This window comes from Chlamydotis macqueenii, chromosome 1, assembly GCF_036417535.1.
Source record: "Chlamydotis macqueenii isolate bChlMac1 chromosome 1, bChlMac1.mat, whole genome shotgun sequence".
NCBI lineage: Eukaryota > Metazoa > Chordata > Aves > Otidiformes > Otididae > Chlamydotis > Chlamydotis macqueenii.
Genome location: NC_141556.1, coordinates 117,886,035 through 117,910,556, shown reverse-complemented (window position 1 = coordinate 117,910,556; position 24,522 = coordinate 117,886,035). Strand labels below are relative to the sequence as shown.

General features: G+C 38.4%; 2 protein-coding genes across 4 annotated transcripts in view; one reads left to right on the top strand and one right to left on the bottom strand.

Moving 5' to 3' along the window:
- Positions 1–4,319, top strand: part of HLCS (holocarboxylase synthetase) — a 126,599-nt gene extending 122,280 nt beyond the window's left edge. For all 3 annotated transcript variants that reach the window (XM_086765244.1, XM_086765262.1, XM_086765252.1), the window contains exon 11: positions 22–4,319. In XM_086765244.1, coding sequence (XP_086621370.1) covers positions 22–193 — 172 coding nt within the window. In that variant the 3' untranslated portion in view covers positions 194–4,319. The remainder of the gene's footprint in view (positions 1–21) is intronic.
- A 49-nt stretch (positions 4,320–4,368) lies between these two features.
- Positions 4,369–24,522, bottom strand: part of SIM2 (SIM bHLH transcription factor 2) — a 61,598-nt gene continuing 41,444 nt past the window's right edge. Inside the window, exons 8-11 of the mRNA XM_086765274.1 lie at positions 19,481–19,628; positions 17,259–17,427; positions 15,707–16,115; positions 4,369–8,744 (exon numbers count right to left, since the gene is read on the bottom strand). Of these exons, the coding sequence (XP_086621400.1) occupies positions 8,017–8,744; positions 15,707–16,115; positions 17,259–17,427; positions 19,481–19,628 (1,454 nt within the window). The 3' untranslated portion in view covers positions 4,369–8,016. The remainder of the gene's footprint in view (positions 8,745–15,706; positions 16,116–17,258; positions 17,428–19,480; positions 19,629–24,522) is intronic.

The following is a 24,522-nucleotide window of genomic DNA, read 5'->3' as shown; positions in this document are numbered from 1 at the left end:
TCTGGTTCTCTTCGTTTGCAGTGGTAAGCAAGTCCATCTCCACAACGAGGAGGGCCCACTTGCATGGATAGTCGGGATAGATGATTATGGATTCCTTCAAGTTCATGAAGAAGGCAAGGGTGTAGAATCTGTGCACCCAGATGGCAACTCTTTCGACATGCTGAGAAACCTCATAGTCCCAAAGCATCAATAGTCCTCAGAGCTCACAGTGCAAAGGGAAGTTCTCTAGTATTTGGCACCAAGCAGCTAACTTGCTTAAAGTGTGGAAGGGGAGTTGATGGTTTGATTTTTTTTCTTATGATTTTCTGGTATCTTTGTTCTTTGACACAGATAACTTCAACAGTTAAGAAGAGGTAATTGTATCATTGCTGAAGACCTTTATTCTTTCATATTAACATTAAAACACATCTATGTTGCCATTCTTTGTAAGCATCTGTTCTTTAAAAGTAGCCTGATTGCAAATGAATACTTTACAATGAACATAATTTTCTCTTCATTTATACATTGTATTTGAGAAACTGAAGTGGATAAATATTTCTTTTTTGCGTCTCTGTGATTTTATTGTACTTTAGCACAATGCAGCACAATATTTACATTTTTACTATGGTTTTTTAAACTAAATTCTGGTTTGTGCATTGTCTGCAGTGGAAATAACTAGAAGAACTCATCATATATTTCTGAATTACTGAGATTACCACTGTGTTTAAATTCAGGTCTAGGTGTAGAACCTTGCTGTTTTGGTTCTCCATGTGGGCCTGTACAACAGTTTACCATCCCGTGATTTGGTCTCAGGTCTGCAAATCTGTCATGGCTGCCTTGAGCTTTTGGACAGTTTTCCATCAGCACTGAAGAACTGTGGTTGGTTATCCAAATTATTTGTACTCTGCTCTTCTTAGTTGATTGGATCTGAGTAAATCATCTCATATCTCCTTTGAATCATAGTCTTCCAAGAGGCTTTAGGCCCTGTAAGAATAGCCCCCTAGGTTATTGTAGAATCCCATGTCAGGGGAGAGAAGTCCTGAGTAGTTTAGAATTTAATAGTGATTCTATTGTGATAGCAATTAAGTTAAGTGAATAAATAAGAGGAAATGCTCAACTCTTAAGATCCCTACTGTAAACAGCTACTACAGTGAAAAAGAGAAAACATGCACTTGACCTGTGTCCAAATTCTCTTCTATTGTTTCCGTTGTCACTCCCTTTCCCAAAGCAGGGCATCTGGTTTTGCTGCTAACCGTTAAGAGCAAGAGGTTTAACACTTGGTGACCTGAAAGTAGCTTGCTTTGAGGGCTGGTTGCACCATTCCAGGTTAGGTGTAGCAGCTTGGTCATGATCAGAAGGCACTGTGAAGCAGGCACATGGGAGCTTCCATGCAATGGCAGCTTGTCGGGTTGTTCTCCCAGGCAATGTGAATTTGCACCAGGAGGCTTGGCCACCACAGCACTTCAAACAGTTCCCTGCAAATGAAAAGTTTGTCATAGGTGTGATGTGGCCAGCTTCATTTCCTCAAGTAGGCAGCACTGCTTATTACGTTACCTTGTCCCTACTGAAGGTGGATCAGGCAAATTGGTTTCCACAAAGGACTTGTGTCTGCTAGCCAGAAATGGGGTTTTTAGGTTAAAGTTCACCTCATAAACAATCTGAACGTATTAGTAGATTGTTTCAGTTACAAAGCCAGAAGTCTTAAAACAAGGAAACCAGTCTGTAATGGTAATTTAGAGTAATCCTCACATATTAGGGTTTAGCTGGTTTGGCAGCAAGTGCTAGAAATTAAGTTGTCCCTGTTACATTTAGGATTTTATGCTCCATATCACAGTAGATTTGTCTGTGTGCTTGGTTGCCCATACCCTGCTGATCCTCATCATATGAGAGTGCACACCAATATTTCATAGAACTGTACAGTGGAGTGTAGACAGCTCTTAATTGGCGTAGTTAAAATGATACATATGAACACCAGTTTTTGCTTTTTCCCACCAGATGCTTTCAAAACTGCTTTGGGCTGTTAATTTTAGGCAGCTACATTTATTTCAGAATCAAATACTGATGCGTATTATAATAAAATGAAACTTGAGTCTGAGTTAATAAAGTTTAAATACAAAGAAGAGCCCATTTATATATACATATATTAAAAATGAGTGTGTATGCATACACCCACTCACATCTTCCTTGTGCGTTTTCGCTTCTTTTCTACCTTTTCCTTCAAGCAGCATATGAGCAATGCATGCTGCTGCTGGTCAGCTGTGGAAATTATAGCTCTGGTACTGTTTTTCCAACCACAGAGTTTTACAATATTTTAGATCTATACCTCAGTCCGATATTTGTAACTAAAACACCGTCTCTGTTTTGGTACTGTAGGGTGTGCCTGTAGGAAGCACCTTTGATTTTGCTCATATTCCAGATAGACTGATGAGTACCTGTAGAGATTTCTTTTAATGACCAGGTCATGCATCAGGTTTTGACTTGAATTGCTTCCTTAAAACATGCTCTCCCTTCTCTAGGGAGTACTGTAAAGGAATGATGGGGAAAAATGATAAAACATGTTCCTGTATGAGGAAGGGCAAAATGGACCTGCATCAGCTACACTACCACAGTGTCTGAACAGCAGGCAGATGGGTATTTTAATAGTAAAATGCTGTAGTATTTCCTGGTTGCTGTTGTTCCTTTTGGGTTTCTTCATAGGCTTCTTAATGAAAAGCTTGTTCTATTCTTACTTCGAATTGAAAGATTATTCTGAAAATTTTTGCATTGCAATGAAACTTAGCGTGGAACTTCCTTTCTGCAGATGAGAACTAACCAAGTGTGGATCTGTTGGAGTATAGGTGGGTGCTGTGGGAACGTACCCCTTTGCCTCTACTTTTTAGTGGCCTATTCTGTGCATATAAAATGAGCTGTTGTCTTGAGGAAGCAGCCTTGAGTTGGATAAAGCATTTATTACAAACCTAACCTTTCCTTCAGGAGAACCAAAGAGCTTCACAAAGAAAATTCCCGTTGGATAGCAAGCAGCTGGATGAGATCCTTTGGACTGGCAGCTGTTTCTGTTGAGAAAACCAGTGAACCTTCCTGTAGCACGCTCACCTTAAGGCAGATGGGGAGCGCAGCCAGTGGTCTTACCCTTTTTGTGCCAAACTTGGCACACCCAGAAAGCCACAAGATTTTTGGATGAAAATCATCATTGTTATTGTTCTTTTTGTGCGACAGATAAATGTGGTGTAGAATGTCTCTGGACATAGGTATGGAGAGAATCAGACAACTCCAGATCCAGAAGTAATGCACTGAAAATGTTCAGTTTCATTCAACTGTCTAGATTGGTAAAACACGTCTTTCATTGTGAGGCTGATGTCATATCTTAAACTATTTTCTTGATGAAGTGCTTTTAGAAAACATTTGTTATGGTGTCCATATTTCTGTGACTTCATTTTTTTTCCTCCTGCACTCTGTTATAACATTTCTCATTGCACATTGTGAAAATATTTGTAGAGATTGTTTATTGACAGGAAAACTTCTGCTGAGCAAGCTGGGTGCGTTGGCACGTCTCTGTTCAGAAAGAGTAAGTGGGTTGTGCCCAGTCAGCACCAGTGCCGTTTCCAAAGATTTGCAAAAGTTATGTGCATAACATTTAAGAGTTCAAGCGGTACATCTCACTTCTAGTAAAAGGTTTTATAAGACTTCCGAGCATTTTTAAAATATATCCAACAAATATAATCTACTTCAAGGGCTATTACCTAGAAATAATACTAAAGCATTTGATTCGTTATGCTGCTGCTTCATTGTATGACAATTTTTAAATTTTATTTTTAATTGCTTCTTTGCTTTTCTGATTCAGCTACAAGACATCAGCAAGTCTAAAAATTTACTCTCTGCAACTGCTTTGGAATATACTGTAGCTATATATAAAAAATACTGAAGTACAGCTTAATATCTGTCATGAAAAAGATTTGTGCTACAAAGAGCTGATTCCTGGGTTTGATAAAAGCATTTGCATGCATAAGTTACTGCAGTGATGCAACGCACACCAAAGAAATTAAATCTGGACTGAGAAAAGAACAGAGGTCAAAAAATGCTGGCGTGCCGCAGGCTGCGGTCATGTAACGCTGAGAAAAAGAACTGCAGGGAAGAACTGTAAACTGATGTGGTGTTTGAGTATCTTGCATTGTGCGTTTCGTTAGTGATTCTGTGTTATTTTCAGTCCTCCAAGAGTCTTCTATAAAATGTAGTGTGACTAAAATACAATAAATAAAAAATATCCTTGTATTTTATAGTACATTAACTGTCAAATATAGTGTGTATTACAATTGAAATAAATTTTCAAATATGCAACATTATTCTTTGTGAAACCTTGTATTTTATAGTTAAAGAAGAAATCCAGCTCACTTTTCCTTTGGCTACAGGATTTTATTAACATTTTAACAGTTTTGTTTTACATAATAAATAAGCAAAAATGCTTTACATTTTTAGGGAATACATATATAATTCTGAGCATTAATAGGTTGTTTGGTTTGCGTGCTTTTTCACCTACATTTGCCAAATAGCTTTTACCTGCATCGTATAAAAAAAGCAAAATCTAATGTTTGGAAAAAAAAATGGAATAATAAGATTTTATCTGGGTTGGTTTTGAAGCATTACTGAAATGCTGAAAAAATACTTGGTGTCCTGTTTTGTGATTTTTAGAGAAATACTGGTATTCTGGCAGGTTTCTCATTCGTTTGCACTTTATCTCAGTGATATATTCTCCAATTTTACACCTATTGTCCACTGTGCTTAATTTAATTAATTTAATACTCTTTTTCAAATTACAGGGCTACTGCAACCTGGAGAGAAGTCTGTTCCCTTATCACCTTATTTACATTGCAGTGTTTCTATTATTAATAGGATAAAAACTTTGAGACCTCAGTATGGGATTAATGTTTCCAACTTTATGTTTTGGTAAAATATTCCCTCTCACTCTCTTTCTCTCTCTGTCTTTCTCCATATCGTTTACTTGCTAGGTCTGAACTCCCCAAAGAGTTAAAATCCTAGCAAGTTGCATGACAAAGGTATCTTTCGTGGTTCAAACAAGCATGGTAGAGAGAAACGAGGTTATTTTTCATAATATATTCCAATTCACACTCCACTTCTGTGACAATTTTTTCCAATTATTAAGAACATTGCCACTGTCAATGGCTGTGCCGCGTTCTGCAGTACGAGTGTGGTATGAACAACTGTAGCTTAACTGACTAAAAGTCATGTTTTTCTCTCAATATAATTTGCTCACACTCCGGATGTGAACATGCAATTGCTGTTTCTATTTTGGAATGGCAGGAAAAATTACACACACTTGCTTTTTTAATCACAGCTCTTTTCTACACCTACCCTTTATTATCATATGTGAATTCATAGTTGATTCGTTATTGCCTAACGGAGAAAGTTCATGTACCTGAATATCATATACTATAAAACATCTGTGGGAGAATGATGGAACACCTCCTCTGCTCAGGCTCACTGAATAAAGCCTGGAAGTGTGAATAACAGGGTAGACATTGGAAAAATATTTTGTGGTATTTTACGGAAAAATATCAATGGCATTTTTTTAACCAAAGCCTAATTTGTATGTTCCTGAAAACATGTTTTTATAGTGAGAAGTAGTTACAAGAACAGAAAAATACACCGACTTGACTTTGTGTGCAGCAATGCTACTAACGAGGTATAGAGAAAAGTGTAGTATGAGAGTTGTGCATCAGGTTTCTTTTTAATGATGGAAATAATGTCAGTTACTCCTTTATAGGGCATGGTTTTAATTTAATAAAATTAACATAAAAGTCGTAACATAATTGTACCTTTTGAGGAGTTGGGCCCATTTATTAGTAGCACTGGCTGGGAACGCTATTAACCAAAACCAATGTAAAACCAACTTGTGTCTCATCGCTTCGCTTTATAGTCAGAATGACAATAATATTCCCTCACAACATTTCTGTACAACTTGCTAACTTCTCTAGCATTAGGTGAACCAAGGAGCAGAGGTATACTGAGTGTGTGAATAGACTGCTTGGGTTCTGCCTTTTTTTTTTTTTTTAAAGTCAATATCCTGGTAATGGCTGACTAGCTATTTTTTGTTATATTTATCATGAAAGATATTTTCGTGCTTTTTTAGCAAATGAAGTAGCCAGACAACTGTGAACTTCCAAATGAACATCAATTTAACTTCATAATAAAGCCTTCTCTGTTCACCTTCTAATAGGAAGCAATAAAAATAGTGAAATTTGTTTTCAAACATATGTTTTAACAGTATTTTTGTGTACTCATAGCAATAAATTTTAATACAAGGGGGTGACTGAATATATTGCTGCATATGAAAGATGAAGAACATGTAATTTTTAAAAGTGTGTATTTCATTACATTTTTATCTGATAAGGTGCAATCCGTGAGCAAGCGTTTCTCCATATTGCACAAGCCAGGCAAACATTTTATTTAGCAAAGGTCTCTTTAAAGAGAGTCTGGTAAGAGAGAGAAAGTTTTAAAAATGTGAACTAGCCTTGAATTGGGCTAAGAAATATAGCTATGTGTAGCTGAGTTGGATCTACAACCACCTTTATTGTTGATATTTACAGCTTGCTCTTAGGGAGCCATTCATTGTTTTATCAAAAGCAGACAGAGACTGTTTGGGGAAGTGGTTGAAAAACAAAGCGAACTGACTGTTGTCAATTAAACACAAGCAGATGCGTATGTCTCCTCCCTTGTAAACTTTACAAAGAAGTGAAAAAAAGGGAGGAGATCTATTCCTAATAGGCTGAACAAAATGTGCCTGTGTGCTGCATGCTCTTTGCTTGCTACAGTTTATTAGCACAAATTGAGATGTGTGCAGAGTGTTCAGTTCCAGACCCCAGTGTCCTCAAACTCTGCTTTCCTTCCAGTGCAACTTTGGGTTTTGTGGTTGCGCAGCGACTTTCAACTTTCTATATTTGGGTTGTCCACTGACATTATTTGTGAAGTGCACGAATCACTCACATATTAATCTTGCCTTTCTGTTGACAATGAGATTTATGCTTAAGGAAGCTCAGTGTGTTAAAAGCTGAACCTTTCCAACTTCAGAATGCTACTGGTAAGTTTAAAATAAAGTATAAATGTTCATTATTCCCTTGACTATAAAGAAAACATTTCTAGTACTATTATTAAGATGTATTTTTTACTAGCTTTTTTGAAAATCTGCACAGCCTTCTCCCAGAATACTCAGTGAAACACACATTTTAGAAATTTATTTTTCTTATTACAATATTTTATGGGGAATAGTCTTTAGTTCCTGTTATGTGATTTGTCCCAATTTGCCATGACAAGACCTGTAACCCTTTAATACGTATCTTTGTATGTATTAATTTGTCGTATCATTCCTTGTCAAGATAAGTGGTGGTGGTAACAATCTCAGAACAGTGAAATCTACGTTAAATAAATCAAATTTAGACTTGATTTATTTAGTTTTAAAACTTCTGGATAATTAATTTTTTTTTTCCAAACTGAGTTCTGTTTATTTAGTACAACTGTATTATGGATACTAAAAATCACCACTCTTTAAACAAAGTTCATTTGTCAAGGTGTTTAACACACGGGTGGAAACTTGGTGTAAAGTTTCACATAGTTTGTCAAAAATACCTAAGCTAGAGTGTATAGTCTATGATAATGATAAAAAAAAAAGTCTTGAATGTATTTTGAGAAGGAGGGGTTCAGGAAAAAAATGTTCTTCATATAAATCTCTGCATATAACACCTATCATTTAATTTTGTTGCACACTATAAAATAACAAAAATAAGATCTGTAACGTGTCTTCTCACTGGCACCAGAGCTTAATTTGTGACAACGAAGCATGGAGGCTAGATGTAGTTTTTTTCCTGACCTTGAAGGTACTGTTACACATGGCTTGCCAGGAACGCATGAGTCTGTCCCTCATCGACCTTCAGCTATGCTCAGTAAATGTAACCATGTTTTCTCACGCTTTTTGCAAATCATTACAGTTTGGCTTCTTAATTAAATGTAAATACTTCTCTATTACCGTCACCTTCCATTGGCTATTATTACAGAAGTTCCAATATAATGGGGTAGTGCAGATTCCTTGTGGGTTTCTGGAGAAGAAGCTGATAAGGGGCTTTGGTTTTTGTAAATAAATGTATTTACTTCCTCGGAGTTGTATCCGTAATTTTCTCCTACATGTCCTGTTGCTGTACATGATGAAGTTTGAAATGTACCATGTTTGGCTAAAACATGGTGATAATTTAGAAGCACAAACGGAACTTGTCCGGGGGGTCTCACATCCATCACACGTTCACTTTCAGAGTCATGATCAAGTTTTACAGTCATTCTCTCATCACTGTCCAATTCCTCTAGATTTGTAGCATGGTGACTAATATGCCCATATTTGGGTTCTTTCATACAAATCCTTCTGGTTTGCTCGTATACTGAGGGCATTGGCAGGAGATGACTTAATTGTCCTATAGCTTTAGACTGGAAACAGTCTGATTTTGGCAGCAAGGAGTTAGCTATTGAGTTTGAAAAAGAACTTTCATTAATGCTCATTTTCTCTTGTAGGTCTCTGTTAAAAGCTAACTTGTTTTCTTCTTTAATGAGGTGGTGAGGTGGCTGAATCCTGGTTTCTATCTTGTTGGGTTTCACGATGCCAGAATCGTAAATCTCTTCTTTGTATCTGCTGCCTGGCATGGGTGCTGTGCAGCTTGTAAAGTTGTCAGACAGAGCATCTTGGCTGTATCTTCTGTTTGATATGGGCACTTGCAGGAAAGAGAAAACATGTTAATTACTGACAACGAGCTCATGTAATAGTTAGACTATAACACTTTCTGTGACTGAACTTTAATGCCCATTTGGTTTGGGCCAGATCCAGGTCCCGCTGAAGACATCAGGAACGTTCCTATTTGCTTCTGTGGCTTTGGATAGGTCTCTTTAAGACAGTACTGAAAAGTGAAAAAAAAACCCAGCCCTTCCAGAAGGGCCAACAGTGCTGAACAATTCTGCAAAAGTTTTCCATGTGAAGTGCTGTTTGTTTATTTGACTGAATCATTATAAATCAGTGTTGTTATTAATATGGTTAAATTGGGGAAATTAAATCAAATAAATATTTGGAAATGTGACCTGCTATCAAAAACCTTGGCTTTAAGTAAGCTATTTTCAGAGACTTATGAAACAATTTACCAAAGAGTGGGTAACATTAGTTAAATGTCAAGGATTCAATGAGTAGAGTAAAACAGAATTTATTTTTCCTTTCACTATGGAAGTATATTGGACACTCGATCTTGTCAGGAAAGGAGAAAAGAGTGTGTCAGTATCAGTACCTAACTTGTGATACCTAATTTATTATATTAAAAACGTTTTTTGAAAAGCAACATAAATACTTCTTGAATAATGTTGCATCTCTGCTTTTAAGGTACTATCATATAATAAAGTTATATGTATCATATAAATGTAATTTACAACATATATTGAGAATGTTTGAATGTGGGAGTACTAAACTGGGTATGCATGGAAAATCAGAAGCTAGATTCTTACATTTTCACAAGAGTATGAACCTAGAATTTCTGTTCAGGCTTTTCCTCTAAAATATATTGAGTAATCTTAGTTTTCTCTTCAATTTCTGCGTGGCAGCAGAAACTCTTGAAACAATTTGAATTGTTTTTATCATTTTCTGCTTGACTTATGCAGCTTTTCCTTTTTGTACACTCTTATCTATAAATGGTAAGAGAAAAAAACGCTGATTTACTCCTATACAGCATGGCTAAAATTAGGCAAGTACTGTTTTTTTTTGCACTGTCTTGTATGAACAGTTTGACACTTATATGACTCCTCCAAGGCATATTTGAAAGTTTTATGTTAAATGAGGCACTTACCAAATTTCTCAAATTAAACCTAAACTCTATTTTGTGTTATGCTCACTGAAAGCCCTGGACACTTAAGTGCCTTTTGTAAAAGGGATTTTCTGTTTTTCTAAAAATTTTACTCAACATCTTAAAAGTTTTGGATTTTCCCTGTAGTGGTTGCTGACGTAACTGTACCTGTTAATAATTAAATATTCCCTGTACTGTAGTAGACTGGCAAAGCCTTCATGTATAGCAGAGGAAGCAGAAATAGCTCAATTATACCTGTTTTTATATCCAGAGCTTCATTAATTTCAGAGGGAGTTGCACCACATAATTAACACCAGAATTTAAACAGGAATCTGGATCCAATTTCTTCTTGATCACCCACCACTCTCCTTGAAACAACAACCTTTCAAGTTATTCTTTTTAATTTCCATGTATGTATTTTGTACCAAGAAGTACATGTAGTACTAAGCAAACCGAATTCTCATCAGCTGTTGAAAAACAGCCCTCTTAGGTCACAAATCAAAACAGGGGTTCAGTCACATGCTTGAGTATAACTTGGAAATCTTACCAGTGTAATTATACTACTGTAATTTTAACTCCACCTTTGGCGTTGTTACTATGAAATAAGTATCCATGCTGAGAACTACTGACATATAACTAATATGGTTTAACTAATCTGGTATACTGGTTTTAGTCTTTTTCCCACTTGACACATACACAGGCATGATGAGTTTGTTCTCTCACTGCAGCATGGAATATTGTTACCTTACGGCACTACTCTGATCTCTGAAAAAAAATATTGTCCTTTCTCATTTTTAGAGCCCATGCTTGTAAGAAGCTGAAGCATCACGGCTACTGTTCAGCCCCAGTCTTGTTATCTTCACTTTTGTAACCCCAAATTCTACTGGGCTGATGGCTGTCTTCTTGGTACCAAGAAGGAATTTGCATACTTAGGAGATTTACAGGATATTATCCATTTTGTTCTATCATGTGTCTCAAACATGATTTTCTTCTCTTCTGCTGAGGAAGAAGTTAAGCGTCTGGTTAATTGCTTGCAGACTTCCATTAAAGTTGTCAGCACATTTCTGAAGTTAGACCAGACAGTTAAGAAAGTCATGTCTGCAGTGCACAGTAGTTTTTGTCCGCTCACATTCAGAACAGTTACTGGAGCTGGACTTAAACCTACTTTTGTCTTCCTTTGCAGACAAAAACCCAAGGATCCCCTGGGAAAGACTCCTCCTGTGGAGTTTTTCACACAGAAGTTAATAGAAAGCTGACCTATTGCTCTGTGCTGCCATAGAAAGGCAGCACCCCAGGATTCCTTCCACTCATCTGGCCTGTGGGCTGTTGCCTGAGTACTTGCCTCGACACTTGCATGGGGATCCCATGCATTCTGCACTTCTCCAGCGCTGGAAACACTCTACAGTCATTGAGGTCAGTGCAATAATTTGAAATGCTTTCAGGACCGCTCTTCTGCCAAAGCAATTCAGCTGTGCTGAGTGAGGTAGAAACACTGCACATCTAAGGTTGTATGTCGTAGCAGAGTGATAGCAGCTTTCTAGAAGGCCCTTTGTACTTATACTGCGTCCATTCACAGCAGCCTACAGCTGCAACAGTGTAGCATCACGTCTCTGTTAAGTCTTGCCAAGTAGCTCTGCTTTCCCACTGGCACACAGGGTGCAACTCAGACAAGCAGAGGGAAAACCTGGAGATAAGAGCCCCGTCACCTGGCCTGCTCAGACTTCAGCATCCAACCATCCAAGTGGGAACAGGAAGGCTAATCTAGCAGGTGTTGGTCTTTGTTTAACACGTATCATGTCTATTCATAGTTACAGTATACCAGAGCAATCTTTCCCCTGTCGAACATGGTTTGCAGTGAGAAGCACTACCTCCTCACCTTTAAATAGTTCAGTCAAAGATCAGATGGTGCTTAATGGGGAAAGATGCTTGCAGAAAAGGTATTTCATTCACAAACATTCCTTTCTATACCAAGATGTTAATAGTTAGAGATGCTCCTTGTTCTCTCATTACCCCTGTCTACTTCAGTAAAAATGAAAGAAAGGCATCCTGGAACCAGGTTAAAGCAAAGAAAGACTGGAACTCCGCACTCATCTTCATGCAAAAGGTATGCAGTCCTTATCAGCAGAGTTTGGCATTTACATCTACACTAATCTCAGAAGAGTGTGTACTCCTGACAGTTACTACATGCTCTGAAAATACAAGATGCCAACACTTGAATGTTGACTTGTGGCCTGCCTCCCCCTCTCTGCCCCTGCTCAGCTGCTTCACATCTTCTTTTCCTTTTTTTTTTCTTCTGTTTTCCCCTTCTTAAATACGTTATCACAGAGGCGTTATCACGGGACATTCTGCTACCAATTGGCTCGGCCTTGGTCTGCCCTAGGCTTGGCCAAGTCCACTGAACAAAGCGGAGCAACTTCTAGCAGTTTCCTACAGAAGCTGCCACCTTAGGCCCTCCCTCACTAAACAAAACCAGAACATGGCCCATGATGTTTCGGTATGTTTCCTAATCCTTTGTACAAGAGAGCCTTCAGAGAAGAAGAGCAATTACTCAATCGCTCTGAGTTTTGCTGAAGACCAACGAGCAGAGCAGCAGGGCCACTGTACTGCTCAGGTCACACACTCCTGTGTCATAAAGGCATATTGATGCCTCCGTGACAAACAAGGCAAAGATACAACAAGTCTTAATACTGTTCATGCCCATGAAAAAGATGTTTTTTAGATTAGCTTGATATCTGTGCTGTGTCCTGGTCTGAACCCTAATTGCAAATCATCTGCGGCATAGGCTGATGTTGTAACTACTATACTCTCCATTATTCTTCCTCCAAAAACAATAAAGACCTCTTTGCCTCTAGCGGAATACAATTTTCAAAGCAGATGTCATATATTTCTTCCAGTAGTCACAGGCTAAACCTGGGGAGTGGTTTGGGGGGAGAAGATAAACCAATGCTTTTTTACAGATTTTGTTAGTATCCTTCATCATTTCCTGAGTTTTGGCATGATTAGTAGCACTAAGCTTCACACAGACAGTACAGACTGGCCAACAGCATAATTTAATGAGAAGGAGATACTGTGGTACCCACAGTAGGAATTTATCCATTCAATGTACAAAGGAAATGTCCCTGACTAAGAAGATGGTTCTCTTCTCTGAAGTGAGTTTCTTTTCTGATGACTAGGCCAGCTGGAAAAAAAAAGTGGAAGATGCTTCAAAACCAGATTCTGAGGCAGCAGCGTCTGATTTGCAAGCAATTTTATCTGCTACGTGCTTTTCCAGAGCTTTGATGACTTGGCATGCTCATCTTAAAATCTCTGATCTCTCCCAAAGAAGCTATTTTCCACAGAGAAAAATGTCTCTGGCCTACGGCATTTTTGGCAGATGCCTCTGTGGATGTGATGTGGAATAGCCCTAGCATCCAATCCGGTTGCCAGATGTCATATTTGGCATTGTCTTTGGATTGAAGATAATGACACTAAGCAGATCCTCTCTGCTTTGAAGCTTACTGGCTGTCAGTTTTTCAGTGAACCACTGGAAAAAAAGCAGCGGTTGACAATGTAAGGAAGATCAGATGGCCCTTTCAATTTCAAGCAAAAAGTCGCTTCCAAAGGTTCAGATTTCTCTTCTGCCACCAGTCTCAGCAAAAGCACAACAGGGCTAATTCTATCTCAGGAGGAAACAAACTCTGAAACAACTAGATATAAATCCTCTTTGCAGTGGAAGCGCCATTTTTCTTTCCCCTCTTATAACACTGTGTGAACTCAAGAAACGATCACTGACCAGGCCTGAGTTTGACTATATTCTTTTTTCCTTCCTAAATAGTACAATTGTAAGTGCTTTTGCAGATAATTAATTGTACCAAGGCAGTTTTCATCAAATGCCCAAAAGCTAAACATCCATTAAAATACATCTGTGCTCAAAAGAGAACCCACATATTCCAACTTAAGCAACAAACTCTTAAGTAGAAGTAGACCAGAAGTAAGAACCACTGGTATTACAGCTACATTTTCCTGTTCATGAGGACATGGTGAAGGTATGCCTGCATGATGAAACTGAAAAATGCCAGCAATTGCTTGCAGTTTTTTTGTTGGTATTTTTTTTTTACCCTAACATATTTAACAGTATTCCTGTGGAATCCTTCTGACTTAATATATTTACTAGGAGTTATCTGCCCATATCAACCGACTGACGGTAAATTGCCTGTCTGCTGCTATGCTCACTGGGCTTTTCTGGCAAATGTTATGGCCACGATCAATTTTACAGACTGTTCTCTGAACAGGCTGTTCTTTCCACATCCGTTCGCAGTGTATCTCATGGCACCCTCTGACCAGCAAAAGGCGTGGATCTACTTTCTCAGTCAGTCTTATGGCATGTTAGTCTGGCAGTGGAGAAGAAAAGCTGGGCTGACTTCTGTACACCTAGAATAGCTTTGTTTCTGCAGACTTACTGGGAATCTGCAGGATTTACTTCAATCCTTATACTTATCCTCCAAAGATGCAGCTTTTTTTTTTTTTCTTTCCCGCAAAGAAACAGCATCTCTAAAAAGGACAAAATCATTTCTTATTTTTGGTCTAAAGCTACTACTTTTCACACCCAGTCCCCAACAGCAACAAAAGCAAGTCAGCACATTAGAGGAGTATGAACTCAGAAAAAGCATTTAACCTGCACTATGCTGCAAGAAGAGCTTCAGTCTTGCTCATTTTCAACCTAAACACAGAATAGTAAAAAAAAAAAAAAAGGTACAGTAAGCTAGGTGAGGTCAATCAGCTAGGTGAGATCAAATAGTCCTGTGAAGGACAAAACCCTGGGCAGAAGTTATTTGCTCCTCTGTGGGAGACACATTCAATGCCTGATACTGTCTTCTGTCTGATATAGCAAGCTCAGCTTTTAACACCTGCAAGTATTCCCTTCAGATCTAAGATATCTAGTGTTCTGCCCACAAGTGAATAAACACTTGTTTCTGGTACTGAAGAATCTTTAGCCCATCTTTTCTAGATTTTTGTATTTTAAATTTCTACTACTGCTTCCTCTATCCCATCCTTAATGAAGCGAGAAGAAAGGAGTGTTTCCATCGAACTTTATAACAGTATGTCAACCAGTTAGTTCTCATCAGTGATTTTTAACTAATCAAAATGATGTATGCAGATAGATGTAATGTATATGAGATCTAAGGACTAGAGTGTATCTTCAGTTTGGTTACATTTGCAAAGTTACATTTGCAAGGTTATTTCTTATAGGTTGCCACCTCAGAGAAGTCAATATCTTCAGTCCTTCCTCCAAACTCTTTAGGCTGACCATCTATATAGAGAAATAATGCAGTGGGTTGGGGAGGACCATTTTTAAAAGAAGTCGAAGACAGTGCATTTCATTTACTCATTCACTGTAGTAACTGTAAGGTAAAGACACTCAGAATGGCTTCATACTCAGAAAGGACAGCCTTCAATTTTTATGGAAATAGATCATGTTTATTTTAATTTCTGTGTGTGAACTGAAGTACATTTTTTCTTTCAGACTTCAGCAATTATTTACCTAAGCAATTCCACTAAATAACTCTGATAGTGCAAAACATGAAGGTAAATTACGCTAATATTAAAGGAGGTGGTATCTCTCCCTGGTTCTAAAAGTTATTATGGTTAATATTTTTGCAACTGATGCTTTGATAATGTTCCTAATCGAGTGCTGATGATAATGGGAAGAGGGATGAACATATAAATACTATAAACATAGCACTTTACTGTTTCTGATTTTCTGTGTTTCCTAAATGCATTGTAATCCCTGATTTCAAACTACAACTATAAATCTTTCCCACACACCTCACAGCTTTGCTTTTCTTTTTTTCTTTTTTTAAAGTGACACCCACCTTCATAACTCTGTGCAAGATTATGTCGGATGATGTTCACTGGCTGATCAGGCAGATTTTTGGATGGTGACTGGCTGTTGGGTACCAAGGAGTTGGCATAATGCCACTGGCATTCTCCATTTGTCTGCAGCGTACTCAAGAAAAATCGAGCCACTTCACAAGGTGCTCCTTGAGACTGCCCAAACTTTGAAGGTAGCATTTGCTTTTTGCTGCTGAAGACGTGAGAGTCTACAGGGAAGTGTCCATAATGGTAAGAGAAAGGCAAGCTATATGATGGGGCATATAAAAGTTCACTGTTTTCTGAATGGAAGTTTTGTTCTTGAATGGTGGCAGCGTTCACTGCAGGGCTGGATCGCCAGTTTCCCACCTGGCTGCATTCCAGTTTGTCTGTTTGGAATGAGCTGTATTGCTGGGAGAAAGAAATAAAAAAGGGAGGGGAAGAGAGTTAAATGACTTAACTTTCATATGAAACCGCCTAACATATCATACAGACACCCAAAGCTGGGCCTCCTTGAACTGCAGTCTCACTGGCTAAAGGGACTGGCTTACTAGCACATTTAAAATTACTTTTCTTCACAATAACTTTACGTTCACTTAACATGAGAACAAAAAACTGTTTTGTCATCCTGATGTTAAGGGTTTACATGATAATTTTGCCAGTTGGATCTTAGCTAGTAAGTGTAGGCAGTTGTAAATACCAAAGGGCAGATGTTTGTTGCAAAGTATTGGAAGTCACTGAGGAAGTAGCAGACCATGGATATGATTTTGCATATGTTGGCATGTCAAGCTATAGAGTGGTAGGAAGGCAAAATCTGTCCTTTGCATCAGTTTTATCACAATGATCTTCTCTTCCCACTCTCTCATACCCTTCTCTCCAGACTTCAAGTGCTTTTGGGGCTCTCACTGTTTTGAAAGTAGTATATGCGCTAGCTGCATTCACTGCTATTTTAAGGTAATAGTAGCCCCTTCCAGCAGTACTCATTGCAAATTCTCTGGATGTCTCATGGTGAGTGTCAATCTCACCAACTCGGTTTTATGGACTATCTCCATAGTTTCCTTTCACATCTAGTTCTAGCTCACCCAGTGACAGTGAGAGATATTCCAAATCCCACTCCTGGGCTCTGTTTTCTAGGATTTATTCTTATGATGCATTCTTCAGCGTAAGGAAACTGCTAACACCATGTGACATTAAGAACTTTGCATATCAATAGTGAAGGATGCATTCTACACTAACTCAAATTTTCACCACACAGCTCTCCTTAGTACTTGTTTTTCTTCCTTTTACCAAGAGAACACATTGGTTTTGAAGTGCTTTATATATCCAGATCTAAAAGTTTTTGTGTTTGGGTCACTCACCAGAGTTGTTTTTTTTCTACCTGTGCTGTCCACTCCAAGAACAAAAGGATCTAATTGTGTTTTGGCCTACAAGGGAGTTTCTGCAGCAGAGCATACTATAGTCAGTTTTACAGTAAGTTCAGTTCCGAGTGATGTCTATCCTATCCCTAGCACTCTACCACAACAATTGGTAAGTAAATATTGCTGAAAAAGTTACCTGTTGTGGGTAAGGTGTTGTTCTGAGTTTTGCCTTCATTTTATTACTTTTGGGTTTTACTATTTTCCTTGTTTCCTGCGAGGTAGATACTGAGTTTCTGCATGAAAACTGTGACTTAGAAATGGTAACCTGGTCCAGTGATAACTGAAGTTCCTTATACTCAATATCTCTGCAAAAGAACAGTCCAATAAATTACATACTCAAACATACCTAACAAATCCAAAATATCGCCTTTGAAAATACATGTTAGCTTTCACAATATTTTCATTTTCATTCTTCCAAGATTTTCACTGAGTCTGCAGTGCAAGTCTAGGGATGTCAGCAGGCAGTGGATTTTATGGTCTGACCCCATCCTCATGCAAATATATCACAAACATTCCCCTGGGAACCACATTAACATCTTTGTACTAAATGTCCTTGCTCTCTGAACTTAAGCTGTGCCAACTTCTCAGCCATCCATGGTACCCCGCAGTTTGGAATCACAGCCATGTCAGCTGACAGAAAGACACAGATCAATTAATATCTTGTCTCCTCCATCAGGAATTGGTCTCTGGCCTGGCTTTCACAATTAGCACCAAGGAAAAGAAAAAAAAAGCCATGTTCTTTCCTGTCAGTGCAAAGTGCTTGCAACTAGACCACAGGTGCTGCAATGTTGTTCTTATAATCTCTAGACTTTCATTTCTGGTCTGTTCTGTTCAGATTTATCGGCCCCACAAATAAGGCAGATTTTTGTATAAAAGAAGCTAAAAACTAAATCAAGAACAGACTGCGGATTATATTTTGAAACATTAATTGATACAGTTCTAATGATTAAATGGTCTCCCCTGGTTTTGTCAGTAGCAACAGTGTAGCATGTTCTTGAAAGGATAACTAGAAAAAAAACCCTACTTCTCTCTCAATTCCTATCTAGAACTCATTTCCATCACTTTTTGATAATTAATAACCTGGAAGTAAATTTAACTAAGAATATGCTGTTATATCCCTGGCAGAGTTTCCTCCTTTTTTAGCCAAATAACTTCCCCCAACTCATGGGACTCAAGCAGGTTGCAGGGTTGAGTCTTTCCCTCGTGCTGCTGGCTCTCACATCTGTACAGGAATGAGGGCAGTATTAGCCAGTGTGTCTAGGGCTGAGTACCTATTTCAAGTAGTTTAATGAAACACCCTATGATTTCTCAACTCGTGCACTTTAACCCCTCAAAGTCAGGTATCAGAAACAACGTTGCAATATGGAAACACACATGATCCTACCACACATGTCATGCAAACACGTCTTACTTTCAAGCCAGATAAGAAATGGAACAGTCTAGACAAAGATGTCTCATTCCAAGAAACATTCAAAGCCAGGTTGGACAGGGCTCTGAACAACCTGATCTGGTTGAAAATGTCCCTGCTCCTTGTAGAGAGGTTGCACTAGATGACATTTAAAGGTCCCTTCCAATCCAAACTATTGTATGAATCTGTGATTTTATAAACAAAAGAGCGTATAGTTCCCTGCTTTTTTACGCTATTCAGCACAAGGGGTGTCCACTATCCCTTTTCCTTCTTTTCAATCACAGATAGTCTCTTCAGTCACAGTCTGTTTCACTATATATTACTTATCACTCTTACTCCATTTCTGTCTTTCTCAGATTTATGTTAAGATAGGAACTTTGTAACACCTTCATTGCTTGAACTAGAATTCAGAAGCTGCAGGTCCAAACCATCGTACATTCACCAGCTTAGTGGGAGCTACTTCCATTGTGAGAATGTAGTCTTGCCATGAGTATCTGTGCAACCCAAGGCAAGTGATGGAATCCTCGGTAACGCACCTGTCTCTGAAAGGAGTAATGCTTCCTACAACATCTCTGCCTCCCCAGCTGGCACTGTGAGCTCTACTGGGTAGCAGTAGCTTCCGCTGTGTCTGGACAGCCCCAGCCTAGTTCTGATGCTAATTGCAGAACTGGGGTCCGGGTCTAATGCAAATGGCTACAAGTGATATTACATTCATGCATATGGTGTACAAGGTAATCATCAGGAATACTAGCTCTTTTTAGCTCAATGTAACTAGAAGAGAGAGGATATAAGGAGCAAAAAGTGGCTGTAACATGCAAGCACAAAATGGTACTGGAAGACCCAAGTAAAGCAAACTTAAGGGATTTCATTAGTAATGAATCAATTACTGATAACACACAAAATGAATCAATTACTGATAACACGTAATGGTACAAAGTATTTTGACTTACGTAAGGACATAATTGACACTCACTATGCAGTGAGGCCGAGATGAACGGCTGTTATGCACAATAGTAGCGTAGCTCTGTACCCAGACCCAGCCTCCATGCTTGGACAGTAGTCGATAGTACTTGGTTGTGACTTGGCCTTTCACCAACACTGTGAATACAATACCAAAAAAAAACATTTCACATTGTTCGGACTTGTGACCACTTCCTGGAGAGATTTATTTGCAAGGCAGGGACTTTTCTCCCTCCTCCCCTTCCCTTAAACCTCCTTCTCCTCCCACCAAGCTTTAAATAGCTCCCCTGCAAAGGTATCTGTCCTGCCCCTTTACGTAGTTTCACAAGGTCACATTATTGTTTACAAATAGTATGTTGCAAACTATTAAGGTTTGTCTTCCTTCTTTTCCAGTTCCCCCTGCTCTCTTATGTTTACATTCTGCAAAAACACTTACTGTTTCTAGTCTTCTGACTGAAAAATAAAGGTTCAAGGCAGTAAAAGTATTTTGAAGTGGACACAACTAGCTTGAATTTTTCCAGTATATTTGGAAGCACTTTTGCCATTCAGAGCTTGATAGATTACTGTGTATTTTGCCATATATTTTATGCTATGATGTTTTTTCCTCTGTAAGCTCTACGTTTTAAAGGTTGATTTAAAAGGCCAGAATTAAAATGCTATTTGGTTCTTAAGCACATAAATAAAGACAAGGCCAGAGAGGTTAATCAGTTATTGGATATCATCTAGAAATGTAATCCTCTATCCACTAGTTTGGATTCTCTGTGAACAAAGAAGTTTTGGCATAAGGCTATGCTATAATAGGAGCTGTGCAACATCTCTAAATCTCTCTAGCCACAAATATTTCTGGTTCAGTGCCAGGCGTTTATCTAATAATTCAAGACAATGTCCAGCCTTTGAAGGTGGTTCTTCTCTCATGTGACCCTGCAGCATTCATCTAGGAAATGCCATCTCCTTACTCTTCTATACAGTCAATTATTTGTTTTAAATTAGGACATAAGGGACTGAGCTTACTACACAAACTGTGTCAAAAAAAAGTGATCAATAGCAGCAATTCCTTGATATAATACGTTACTAAGAAACGGAATTACTGCTTGCAAATGTAGGGCTTATACTAGACTGAAGTTAGTAGCAAAGCTCACTGTGATTTTGTTCTTTCATTGTACATGCTTGCTGCAGAAACAGATACATAAGTAAATTAAACGACAACTTTCTCTTTCAGATAACTCATAGAGTGAATGACCACTTGAAATGAAAATATATGGCCTTATAATTAGTATTCATAGAAGATTTTTCTCACAGAGAGGGCATCCAACATTAAATTGGGAACTAAAGAGTGCATAATCTTTGGGGGTTTGTTTACCGTTTGGTAATTAACAGTATGGCTGTTAATTAACTGTTAACGACTCATTGCTTTTTTTTTTTGTTAATTTGTTACTTGGAGGAGTATAATGTAATTTCAATAGTAACCAGAAACTGCAATAATGTGAATAGCCCATTGTAATGCTGACAGAAATAGAAGAGCAAGAGTTCTTGTTCTTGCTAAAAGATCCTCTAAGCCTGCAGCATATAGGTCATCTCTCTGGACTGCTTATTATTCTTCTATCCATCTGCACACATCACAACATATTTCAACTTTTCTGCAAATCCAGATAAACACCCTAAGAAAAAGAAGCTTACGAAATGGCTATAGACAGGCCTTTCTGAAAGTGTAAGTAAGTTCTCTTTCCATTACAGGCTATGGTATCCATTTGTTCAGAAAGCAACAAGATAAACATCAACATTTTGCAGGACATTCAAAACCCATCCTTGCTGACACCAAGCCACTGCTGTTTAGAGTTTGAAGTGTCTCTATTAGATATCGGCTTTTTGTCTCATACTTGCCAATGTCCTTTTTCACACCTACATTTCTACATAGAGTACTCTGTGAGGTGGAGGTGTGCATATGTACAGATATTTAACAAAATAATAAGGAATATGTATGTAAGTACGTTAACACACCTGCAAAATACGAAGGCATGAAGTGCTCTTTAAGTGCAATATATTGTTCCAAGGTAAAAGTCTTGTAGCTTCTACTCAAAGATTCAGTGAAACAATGCCAAATAAATCTGTTCTAAAACTATTTGTTAATAATCAGCCATATGCCATGGAATCACTGTATTTCTTGGTGTTCTGTAATCCAAATGGTCCAGTTCTAGGAAACAATGCTTACATTTTGGCCTAGATTATCTAACAGATATGTTTTTTTTTAATGCGGTCTAGGCTTTGCAGAACTAAGTCTTTGTGCTAGTTTAATGGCCAAGTTTTCCTTGAATTCAAAATGCCTTACTACTCAGTTTTCCAAAAGATAAATTAATTCTGTAATGGATTGCTAGCTATAAAAAAGTTCTTCCGTGTGCTTTGGGACTAATTTTGACTTTCTCCCTCTCTCACTGATTTTTTTTAAGTCCCTGTTTTAGCTCTTCAGTTGAGATAGTCCTTTAAAAGATGTGAAACCCACTGAGGCCCACAATGTTCAGCTTTCCTTCTTAATTATATGGACAAGCCAATATTTCTCCTGGGACAGGGGAGGACTCTGTGTCTCCTGCATTTTTAGCAATCTGGGGAAAGTCTGACCTTGGCTAGGGGACAGTAGCTGCACTTCTGATACAGTAAATGAGGTCAATTTCCATTTGGCTCTGTGTTAAATTCTTCTTTTTGATGCTGATTGGGAAACCTCAGAAATGGGAGTGAGGTAAATCCACTACCAAGACAATCTGTGCAGGCTCAGACTTCTTCTTGGTGGCCTCTGCTGCAATCAAATGGGGAGGATTTGGTGGCTTTAGCCTTGGCTCTTAGATATGCCATTTGTAACTGGGTGTTCCGCTGTTGTGGTTCCCTCCTGGTTTAGCAGGCAAGCTGAAAAAAGCACTAGGCTGGCTGGGCTGGTTCTTCTGGTCTGTCATAGATGGCTATTTTAAAACACTCCAGCAGGCTCGTGGGCATGTGGCTGGGAGTTCCTAGCCTGCACTTAAGAATACCACTAAGAGAAATGGACTTCTCAGTTCCACACTCACAGCAGTTTTTGTTTTAGCTTCCCTGGAGCACACAACCTGGCATGTGATCGGTCCAGCCCTCAAGCAGCGTGGTCAGTGGACAGTGCCCTAGCAGACTTTACAGTTCGTTCACCCTCCTAAAAAGTAATACAACTCTGCCAGAAGGCTTGATTGCTGAGGGAGCAAAAGTAGACTCAGTGCCATGAACAGAGTGTAAACTGTGCTCTGCTGTAAGATAGGTTCTATAAATACATAGGTTGACTTCCAGGAAGCAACAAAACAGCTTGGTGGTGACATCAGCTGGGTCTGGGGCTTGCCTTCCCAAGGCACAGAAATGTGACTCTTGTAAAAGTTCATGTGGGAAGAGCAATGATGTTACAACATGTGGGATGCACAAAATCCTCCTCACAGAGAGATGATGGTACAAATGAAGTGATTTATCTGAGGCCAGAAAAATATTTTGTCTGTACTGGAACAGCTTCTCTATCCTGTCTTTTAGAATGCAAGATTCTTAGGCAGGGGCTCGTTATTTCTGTAGCCACATTTCCCCAGTTGCAGAGCAAACACTGTGTATATTGATGGTGCTATAGAAATAAATAACGCTAGTTCAAACATCAGAAGCTTTTTCATATACCTGGAAGCTAATCAAATGTTTAAAACAGGAAACACTCTTTGCTGCCAGCACACCGTAGGCAAATATTCACATCTACGATTTCCTAATAGTCTGATGTTATATCCCTTCTAACTTTTTCCCTTCACTGTCTCCTTTGTTTTGTTCTCTGTGCTGCCTAACTTAAAGTTCAGTTGCTTTAGGTCTTCAGTTTGGGATGTTTTTTTTCCTCTTTGAAAAAGCAATTGGTTACACTAGTTTACAGTTGCCTTTTTTTTTTCCTTCTTTTTTTTTCAATACCCTTATTAAGTGTAAGATATTTCTCTCCAGATTTCTTCATCAGATGACACTTAATCATCAGATTGCTTTATAGAAAGGTATGTCAAGCTTGCCAACCTTTTATTGTTCATGTTCCTAAGGCATTTACTGATGGATGGTAAGGGAGTTATAACAGTGCTCCCCTGAGGAAGTTTGTACATTTTACATCTGTTTTAATAATTCCTGTTACTTGGCATTCTGACCATGATTCTGCACTGTTCCCACTGTTGCCCAAGCATTAGTCATTATTTTTTCTTCTTGGCATTTATTTGCTTTGAAAGTTTCATAGATTTCTATGCATAAGTCTTGCATTTTTCTTCTGTTTTTAAACTTTACAATAATTTATCTTTGTAATTCAGATACAGTATCTAGGGAACTGCTTTTAGACATTCTGTTTGGTTGAGGGATTTTTTTCTTGTGGGAGGAGGTTGTTGGGGTGGGGGTGTAATTCAGTAATCTCTCAATTTAAAACTCTAGTCATACATAGATCAAACTGGCAGCCAAAGTACAAGTCTTCTACCGTGCACACAGAATTATCCATCACTCTACTCTGAAATCGAAAACTGTTTTCCAGAAATGATTGTGGCTATAGTGGAATCATCTTTATACTTGTTTACATAGTTATTTCAAATAGTCTTGTGAAAATAATGAGTGACATTTTGTACAGGTCAACAGCCACATCCAGGTGCAGATGTTAACACTACAAAGAGGATGCCCTCGACAGGACATTACCATGTACCTTGTCGTTCTAGTTTTTAGTTTGCAATGGCCCAGAGTATTCAATGGTGTTTTGGTAAATACAAACTTGCTGTAAAGATCAGCTTCTGCTTTCCCAGCTGTAGCACACAGATGTAGCACACCATCAACAGAATTTGGCACTAGGAATTTCAGCACTGACTTGCCAAATACAGTTACATCCTCCTTTACATTCCAGTTCCTCCTGAATAGGAAGTATTAAGGTGAAGAGCTGACTACTTTCTCCTTCAGGAACCCTAAAAGAAGGATTTGACTCTGGCTGCTTTCAGCCTACAAGAGCAATCTAGAAAAAAATTCACTGACATTGGTTTTTGGA